This window comes from Myotis daubentonii, chromosome 19, assembly GCF_963259705.1.
Source record: "Myotis daubentonii chromosome 19, mMyoDau2.1, whole genome shotgun sequence".
In the NCBI taxonomy this organism is placed as follows: domain Eukaryota; kingdom Metazoa; phylum Chordata; class Mammalia; order Chiroptera; family Vespertilionidae; genus Myotis; species Myotis daubentonii.
Window position 1 is genome coordinate 14,531,362 of NC_081858.1, and position 9,103 is coordinate 14,540,464.

Genomic DNA, 9,103 nt, shown 5'->3' on the forward strand with positions numbered 1-9,103 from the left:
GCCCCCTACCCCCATCCAGACAAGCACAGGCAAATGATGTGGTTGCAGGCGGAGAGGCCTTGGAAAGGAGGCCCTGACTGCGGGAACCTTAGTGCGGGACCAAGAGGCTCCTGGGAGGCACGGAGGCTTGCGAGGGAGACCCTGGACTGGAAGGCCATGGAGGCCTGTTCTGGCCAGAGGAGGCCCCAGAAGCAGTAGGTAGGAGAAGGCACAAGCTAAGCCAGGCCTTCTCATCCCAGATGCCTGTGCCTAAGGGCCTTGAGGCCTCAGGCAGGCCCTGCCTCACTGTGTGGGGCCTAACTGCCCCAGGCGGGCAGGCTGACTGTGGAGTGGGTTGCAGCGAGGGGCAGCGCACCACCGAACTGGGAGGCCTGAACTCCCTACGTGTCCTCAGCTCCCTTGGCCAGTCCAGGCTCCGCCCCCGGCCCTCCCTGCGCCTGGCCGGTGCGCAGGGAGGTCAGAGGAGCGGGCACTGCCCACCCTCCGGATGTATAAGCGTCCTGGCCAGAGGCGGGCGGTGTACGCGGGTTGCGCGTGACGCTGGGACTCCCGGGCTGCGCAGCCTGGGCGGTGTCCCTCTACTTGGGGTCCCCAGCCACAACAGTGAGCCAATCGAAGGGGGCCAGGGGCATTTGCTGGCCTGGGTACTGTCCTGCTTCGCAGAGGCCGTGTTGGAGCCCGAACTGCCCTCTCCTTACCCAGGTGCAGGGGCAGCCAGGGAGGAGGAGGCAGGAGGGGCTGAGGGCAGGGGCAGGGGCTGGGCTGGGCCCAGGCGGCCCCTGGTGTTTCATCCGTGCTCCACTGCCTTGGGCTGGGGCTGAGTGCTCCCGGTATAATCACCTTCCCGCTGGGGCTGTAGAAGCTGACGGAGAGAACCCTGGCCTCAGTGGGAGCAGTGGGATGTCCGAGGGGCCCTGGTCATGGAGGTCCCTGGGAGCAGAGGCGAGGGGCCAGGAACTTGAAAAGCAGAAGGGCCCTGTGCTCTCAGGGCGCCCCACCCGGCTGGGCCCCTCGGCTGCCACTGGTCGGGAGTGGGGGGCCGTGACGCCATAATCCCCTGGGTCCGGGCTAACGGCTGTGAGTGGCACCGCAGGCTCCCGCCCCCGGTTCCCGTGGGCTGGGCCGGCCTCGGTGCGGCTGGGTGCACGCAGTCGGAGGCGGCGCCGGCCAGGCCGCCGGGCGCCTATGGACGCGCGGAGCCCGCTGTCTCCCCGGGCCAGCGCGTTCAGCATCGCCTCTCTGGTTGCAGCAGAGGCCGCAGAGCGTGCCGCCCGCCTGGGCCCCGGGTCCCCCAACCGGGCGAAGCTTCACCGGCTGCTGGAATCCCCGGCCGGGATGCACTTCAGCACCGTCACCAGGGACATGGAAGGTGAGCCTTCCCGCAGCGTCTACACCAACCGCCCTCCAGATCCTCTGCCACTGCTGCCCCAGAGAGGGTTGGCAGGGCTGGGGCACGGAGTGGGTGGGAGGGAACCTCTGGCAGGGTGGGCTCCAGGCTTCCAGCTTCAACTCTGGGGCAAAGGAAGGGCAGGCATCCTGCCCGAAGCTTGTGCACCCTCCAGCCTGGGGACCCAGCTACAGAGACCTGCACAAAGCTAGACCCAGGCCCAGGAGCGGTGAGCGAGCGGAGGAGGCGGGAAGGACAGGAGCGGAGGGCCAGAGAAAGGCGGCGGAGGTAGTAGCCCTGAGCTCGGAGAGGTGGGATGAAAGTACAAGGAACAAGGGGAAAGGAGAAAGAGAAAGACGCGAGGCAGCCAGGAGGAGGGGAAACTGAGAAAAGAAGAGAAAACGCAGAAACCCGAAAGGAGGGTAGGGAAAAAGAGAAAAAAGAAAAAGAGAGGGCAAGAACAGAAAGAAGAAAGTGAAGGACATTTTAAGAAAGTCATTTAAAAAGAAAAAGTTAGAGAAAAACTTCAGTTTTAATTTTTTTTTTAAAAAAAGGAAAAAATAATGAATAACAAAGAAAGATATACAGAAACAAGAGGGAAAAGGCAGACTGGAAAGAAAAAAAGTGATGAAAAATAAAGTGGAAAGAAAAGACATAACAGGAAAAAGAGGAAGAGGCAGGAAAGCAAACAGAAATAGAGAGAAACGAAAGAGATAGTGGAGGAAGGAAAGACGCACAAGAGGGAAATTTTAAATGATCAAGACAAAGGTAAAAAAATAAATAAACTGGAAAGAGAGCCTGGACAGAGAAGGGAGAAGTGCAACACGGGAGGGCGGCAGAGCGAGGGGCGGCGGGCGGCCGGCGCTCTGGGGAGCCGGTCCGGGCGGTCGGGGGGCCCGGGCCGAGCAGCCGCGGCGGGCGGGCGGGCTGGGGGCCGGGGAGGGGGAAGGGGCGGAGGAGGGGCGCGGGAAGGGGAGGGGAAGGAGGCATTGTCTCGGCGGGGGGGTGGGGAGCGCGGGGCGGGGCGGGGCGGGGCGCCTCTTCGGGGCCGGCCCGCGGTGTGGGGCGGCGCGGCCCCGGGCGCGGCGCGGCGCCCGCCACTCGGCCCGGGGCGCGGGGGAGCGCTCACCTCGGCGGCGGGGCGGCGGCGGCGGCCCGCGGGTCATGATCTCCGCCGTGTCCAGCCCGTGGCTCACGCAGCTCTCGCACTTCTGCGACGTTGCAGCCTTCACGGCCAGCAGCCTGAGCAGCCTGGGGGCCGCCGGGGGCTTCCCGGGCGCCGCGTCGCCGGGCGCGGACCCATACGGCCCGCGCGAGCCGCCGCCGCGCTACGACCCGTGCGCCGCCGCCGCCCCTGGCGCCCCTGGCCCGCCGCCGCCGCCGCCGCACGCCTACCCGTTCGCGCCGGCCGCCGGGGCCGCCACCAGTGCCGCTGCCGAGCCCGAGGGCCCTGGGGCCAGTTGCGCGGCCGCCGCCAAGGCGCCGGTGAAGAAGAACGCGAAGGTGGCCAGCGTGAGCGTGCAGCTTGAGATGAAGGCTCTGTGGGACGAATTCAATCAGCTGGGCACCGAGATGATCGTCACCAAGGCTGGCAGGTCAGGGCGCCCCTCTCCCCGCTGCGACCCTCCCCACGTGGCGCCGGTCTCGGGCAGCGGGCTTTGGCCGGATCCACGCGAGCGAGACGGAGAAGCGGGGTGGGGGCGCGGCCTGGCCACCTGCGGGTCCCCCTCTGCGCGGGCCAGCTCCTTCGCTCTCTGAGTCCCGGCTCTAGCGACAGCCGCCTGGCGCGCCGGGCCGGAGGGTACTGCTCGGGAGGCCAGGAAGGCGGCGGAGAGAAACCCTGCGGACCTGCCGCCCGACCAGCAGCCCCAGGACCTGGCACCGCCAGAAACGGACCGGCTCAGAGCTCACCGAGCTTGGGGGGAAGGCAGCCGCCTGTGAGGGGCCTTGCCACCAGCCGGCTCTGCCTCCCGGTGGATCCCACCTCAAAGGAAACTCGGTCTTTGGTTCCTTAGTTCAGTCTGTCCCGGCTAAAGAGGAGCAGCTGGGCAATTGTCGGGAACATTTTAGGGGAGAATTAAGACTCTAAAGCAATGTGTTCTGTTCCGTGGAGATTGCTGCCCAGTTGTCTTAGGCCTAAATTCCGGGTGATTGTGGGGCCTGGCTCTGCCGCTGGGGCCGGCGTCTTCCAATTGGCCTGTATTTGTTGTAAGGGCCCAGAGAGAAGAAGGGGAACAAGTTTTTCGATGCAACGGATTTGACCAACAGACAAAGGCGAGTGCCGGGCTGTGTCTAATGTACACACAGAGACACCAGCTCTGAGTCCGCCTGGCCAAAGGGAGCTCAGGGCCTGTTTGCAGAGCCTTCTGGTGGTTTCTGTTTCCTTGCTGAGGCCGTCCTCCCTGGGAAGCCTGGGGCCCATGCTCAGCTCCAGCTCAGTGGGTCTTCTCCAGGCTCTCCTTGCTGACCTGGGCACCCCCTTTCCCCCAGGACTGTGCCCCAGCCCCTGGTCCAGGCCAGCCCCGCAAGGGTCTTGGCACCAGCTAAGCTTCACCCCAGGAGTCAGCATTCACCCTCCAGCCCGCAGAGGTGGGGTGGTGGTGGTGGCAGGCCAGTCCAGGAGGGCCAGCTCACTGTCATCTGTTTTCTGCCCACCGCCTGCAGGGAGTGAGGGGAAGCCGTAGGAAGGGCTGGGGGCCAGGCCTTGTGCTGTGCTCCAGGGCCCCGCGGGCAGGGCCGGCCCACAGCCAGCGGCCCATCCTGGAGTGGCATAATGCCCTCTCGAGAGCCTGATCTGGTCATCAAGGTGGAGTCCCGGGGGAGGGAGAGTTAGAGGCCATGAGGGCACCAGCCAAGTCTGTGCTGAGTAGCTGTGCCTTAGGGTTATGGTGGCAGTTGGAGGAGTGGGAGCTTGTAGGTGTCCCCAAGGAAGGTAGGGAGACTCCAGCACGGGGCCTTACTGTGGGATTGCGGACAGCGTAGGGCCCTAGGTGCAGTGGAAAGGTCAACCAGGACTCCTTGGAATCTCACAGAATAACCCGGTTTCACTTTGTTGGAGCCGGGAGCTTAGATCGAGCTGGCGTGGCTCTGTTGAAGGCCGGGACTGGATCCTGAGGCTGGGGTGTCGCCAGCGGAGGCTAGCTCAGCAATTGCAGGCTGGGTCCACACAGGCAAGGGTGACAAGCGATTGGCCAAGGCTAGGGCGTGGAGGTTCAGCTCCAGTGTGGAGCTAGCCATTTTCGTGTTTTAAAAACGGGGGGGGGGGGCAGGGGGGTGCCCTGCCGCTCCCCTTGCCCTCGCTGGGCAGGGGCCTGGTCGGGTTAGAGCAGCTGAGTGAGGGGAGATGAGATGGAGGGACCGGCCCCCAGACCACACACAGCAGTCACAGGGAGGCAGTCCTTCCCCGGCTGGTTAAGGTGGGGCGACCCTGCCCTTCTCCATCTAAGGTGACCTGCCTCCTTGCCGTCCTGTCCCCAGGCGCATGTTCCCCACCTTCCAAGTGAAGCTCTTCGGCATGGACCCCATGGCTGACTACATGCTCCTCATGGACTTTGTGCCCGTGGACGACAAGCGCTACCGGTGAGCTCCCAGCAGGACCCGGGAGGGTGCCCTTGGAAGCCACGGGTCCCTGCCTGGTGATGCCTTGGGTACAGCTCACAACATTGGTAACTCGGAGGCCGCAGGCATCTGTGCCAGCTTCCCCACCCGCTTTTGTGTCCTGTTCCCTTCCCACCCTGTCGGACCCCAGACTCTCAAACACCCTGCCCCCAGAGGTTCTCCAGAACTCCCCTTTAGGAGGCCACACAGGCTGGTTACCTCCCCATCAGCTTTAGGCCCAAGGCAGCGCCCATGCGGGGGAGACCCCAGCACACAGCCCCCCTTCTTCCTTTCTCCTCCCAGGAGGTGAACACCTTGTCCCCTTCCCCCACCCCCAGGGAATGCTGCCCCCCCCCCCCAGCAGGGCAGGAAAGGTGGGGTGACCGGGAGAGATTATGCAGGGCTGGCCTTAGCTGCCCGGACAATTAACAGCAATTAATAAAGAGAACATGGTTTGCCCTGTGCCCCAGGCGGCCTTCGTGACCAAATCCAGGCGCCCGCTGAGCAGGCGACACTAGAGGCCAGCAGGGAAGCCCAGAACAGGCAGACCCGTGTGCAGCGAAATGTGGCACCGGGAGCTCAGCCTCCCTCCCCCCTCCTCTCCTCCCTCCTCCGTGCGGATTCCTGCTGTCTTGTGTTTGGGGACTGGAGGGAGTTTTCTGTTTTCTCTACAATTCCCCTCGGAAAAGCTCCCAGCCTGTGCGGCAGCCAAAGCTTCACCGATGGGGAGACTCATCAGAGGCACTTTCGGGGTTCAGTCAGCAAGGCCCTCTCAGGTCGCCCCCACATGACGTGACCCATGCTCTGGTGCCGTCCCAGGTACGCCTTCCACAGCTCCTCCTGGCTGGTGGCCGGGAAGGCAGACCCTGCCACTCCAGGCCGAGTGCACTACCACCCAGACTCGCCTGCCAAGGGCGCACAGTGGATGAAGCAAATCGTGTCCTTCGACAAGCTCAAACTGACCAACAACCTGCTGGACGACAACGGCCACGTGAGCGACCCCCCTCCCCAGGCTACCACGGGGTCCCCACCCCTGCAGGCCCTCCGCAGGCCCTGCACACCAGAGGCAGAGCTTGGGCAGCTTGGGGTGTGGATGAGGGACAGGCTGCAGGGAGCAGCCCTCTGGTCAGGGGCTCACAGGGTCTGGTGGACCTCAGGCCTGGGAGAGGGTTCCTCATCTTTTGTTGGAGATTTTTAACTGGAAAGGATGGTGCCGGGTGTGGGGGTAGGTGCAGGAGGCTTTTTGGAATCCCGGCTGGCGACGGGAGTCGCAGTAGTTCTTGAGGACATAAGGAAAGAGAATCCAAGCCTCCATCTTTTGCCACTCGGGGGAGCCTTTTTTCCTGGTGGCCCCTAGTCGGTCACAGTGTCCACTTGGGTCCCCCTGGCCAGGCCTCATTTGGGGAGATAAGGGTTTTGCCCGAGTTCCCTGGGACATTTGCTGCCTGTTAAGATCTTGGCCGATTTCCTAGCTCCTGCCTCGCCACCTTGTCTTCCAGATTATTCTCAACTCCATGCACAGATACCAGCCCCGCTTCCATGTGGTCTACGTGGACCCGCGCAAAGATAGTGAGAAATACGCCGAGGAGAACTTCAAAACCTTTGTGTTCGAGGAGACGCGCTTCACGGCCGTCACTGCCTACCAGAACCACAGGGTGAGCGAGGCCTGCGGACCCCCCACCTTCGGCGCTTCTGGGGTGGGGTGACATTTTCAGCCCCTGCCTGGAAACAGGAGGTTTGGACCTGCAGATGACGGCCCCCAGTGGGACAAAACCAGCGTGCAGCCCCACCCCCAAGGGCCTCAAGCGCCCCCTCCCCTCGGCTGCAGGACGTCCCAGCCGCCTATCAGGTTGACCTTTCAAGCAGCAACTGTCAATGCGGCCTGAAAGTTTGTTTTCCAAACCATTCCGGAAACTCCCCATCAGGGGCCAGATCTGAGGTTTACCCAGATTCCTAGGGCGCCCCTTAGCTCTTCTCCACTGCGCGGTGGGGGTGGAGGTGACCACATTCCCATCTCAGCCAGGGGCGTAGGGTCTCCATCCTAACCGCTTGGGGTCCCCAAAGGGGTTCCTTTCCAAGAAGGGAGGCTCCGCAGACATCCCGCCGCAGGAGAGAGGCACAACCTCCGTGGGGGAGGGGCGGCTGCGGGCCGGTTCAGTCCGCGGAGAGGAGGGGAGCCTGTCCCGGAGCAGCCCCTCTCAATGCTCCCCAACACTCCCCAATTCTCCGCGGAGGTCCAACAGCCCCCTGCGCAGGGCTCCGGCGCCGGCTCAGTGCGCGCCCTCTTCCCCGCAGATCACGCAGCTCAAGATCGCCAGCAACCCTTTCGCCAAAGGCTTCCGAGACTGCGACCCCGAAGACTGGTGAGTGTCCCGAGGAGACAGCGAGCGCCACCGGGCGCCTGCACGGGGCATCCCCCGACCCACCGCCCGCCTCCCTCCCACAGGCCCCGTAACCACCGGCCCGGCGCGCTGCCGCTCATGACCGCCTTTGCGCGCTCGCGGAACCCGGTGGCCTCCCCCGGGCAGCCCAACGGCGCGGAGAAAGGTAGGGCCGGGGTCGTGGGATCCGGGCCGCGGCTCCGCGCGCGCTCCGCCCCCGGGAGGCGGCTGTGCCCGGCCTTGCCTGCGCCTCAGGGGCGCTCGCGGCCTTCCCGCCGCTTGCACAACGGCCGTGGCGGCGGGCAAGCGCGCACTCGCCCGCCCGGCCCGACGGCTGAGCCCCGCCCTGCCGCCCGCGGAGGGGCGCGGGCTCCTGGGGAGGGCCGGGGTCTCGGGCTGCTTCGGAGAGAAGGGGGGGTGGCCTAGCGCCTCATCCTGCCCGCCGGACTCTCGCGGGTCCCCTCCGCGGGTCGGCCCCCACGCTCACCCGTCGGCCCTTCTCGCAGACGCGGCCGACGCCCGGCGAGAATTCGAGCGCGATGCGGGCGGGCCGGCCGTGCTCGGGGACCCGGCGCCCCCGCCGCCGCTGCTGGCGCGCGTGCTGAGCCCCGCGTTGCCCGGGGCTGGCGGCGCCGGTGGCCTCGTCCCGCTGCCCGGCGCGCCCGGAGGCCGGCCCAGCCCCCCGCACCCCGAGCTGCGCCTGGAGGCGCCCGGCGCGTCGGAGCCGCTGCACCACCACCCCTACAAGTACCCGGCAGCCGCCTATGACCACTACCTCGGGGCCAAGAGCCGGCCGGCGCCCTACCCGCTGCCCGGCCTGCGCGGCCACGGCTACCACGCGCACGCACACTCGCACCACCACCCGGTGAGCCCGGCGGCCGCGGCCGCCGCCGCCGCCGCTGCCGCTGCCGCCGCCGCCAACATGTACTCGGCAGGGGCCGCGCCGCCTGGCTCCTACGACTACTGCCCCAGATAACGCGGCCGCCCCCCCGCGGGCCCGGGCAGCCCTGAGGCCGGCAGGGAACGCGCCCCAGCCCCGGGCCTCCGCGGGTCCCCCCTTCTCCAGCCTCGCAGCCACGGGGTCCTCCGCCCTCCGCCCAAGCGCTGTCGGAAGATCTGGTTCTCCAGCCCGGGCACCACCGCGGCCCCCCTCCTCCCCAGCCCGGAGGGCCACGGGCCGCGCCGCCAGTGCCAAAGCGCCCGGTCAGCGCGGAAGGAAGTGATATTTATTGTTCTCCGCGAGACCGCGTCGCCCCCGGCCCGGCCAGCAGCTGCCGTGTACACGACCCGGGAGCCCTGTCTGCAGGCGGTGTAGATACGTGTAGATATTTGTAGATACTGTAGATATCGCGCCTTCAGCGACTTGATAAACGGTTTCGCCTCTTTTGGAAGCTGCCTGCGTGTCCATTTATTTGAGAACAGCTAGGTCGCGCGGGGGATCTCAGGGACAGCGAATCCGTTGGACTCAGGGACTTGAGGGTCTGCCCAGCTCTGGTTCCCGAGGGCCGCAGGTCGGGGCCTTGGGCGGAGCCGGGGTCCCTGCAGTGCCCTTTGAGCCCCTTTGTGGAGCCCCTTCCCGGCCACGCCTCTCTCCGTCCTCTCCCCGCCCCCTCGGCGTCAGGCCGGGTCGGGTTGGTTCTTACTGCCCCCTCCCGGCATTCCCCCGACCCTGCCCGCGCGCCCCTTTCCCGCTTGGACCTGGCAGCTTCACCCCCAGGCTGTGGGTACCAGGGCTCCG

General features: G+C 66.0%; 1 protein-coding gene across 3 annotated transcripts; it reads left to right on the plus strand.

Annotated features, from left to right (window-relative positions):
• Positions 1–547: 547 nt before the first annotated feature.
• TBX1 (T-box transcription factor 1) lies at positions 548–8,756 on the plus strand. 3 transcript variants are annotated; one of them, XM_059677136.1, is made up of 9 exons: positions 548–702; positions 1,250–1,369; positions 2,613–2,982; positions 4,865–4,966; positions 5,804–5,975; positions 6,484–6,639; positions 7,280–7,347; positions 7,431–7,531; positions 7,872–8,756. In XM_059677136.1, the coding sequence occupies exons 2-9, from the start codon at positions 1,336–1,338 to the stop codon at positions 8,339–8,341; spliced, it is 1,473 nt and encodes a 490-aa protein (XP_059533119.1). In that variant the 5' UTR covers positions 548–702; positions 1,250–1,335; the 3' UTR covers positions 8,342–8,756. The 3 variants fall into 3 exon arrangements, with proteins under 3 accessions (XP_059533119.1, XP_059533117.1, XP_059533118.1); XM_059677134.1 differs by lacking the exon at positions 548–702 and having other exon boundaries at positions 758–1,369; XM_059677135.1 differs by lacking the exons at positions 548–702; positions 1,250–1,369 and having other exon boundaries at positions 2,443–2,982.
• Positions 8,757–9,103: the final 347 nt, after the last annotated feature.

Bases quoted from the DNA above. Each gene is read 5' to 3' on its own strand.
- TBX1 (XM_059677134.1), top strand. From the start codon at position 1,186: ATGGACGCGCGGAGCCCGCTGTCTCCCCGGGCCAGCGCGTTCAGCATC. The intron at 1,370-2,612 runs GTGAGCCTTCCC...GCGACGTTGCAG, and splicing joins CGTCACCAGGGACATGGAAG to CCTTCACGGCCAGCAGCCTG. The intron at 4,967-5,803 runs GTGAGCTCCCAG...GTGCCGTCCCAG, and splicing joins GTGGACGACAAGCGCTACCG to GTACGCCTTCCACAGCTCCT.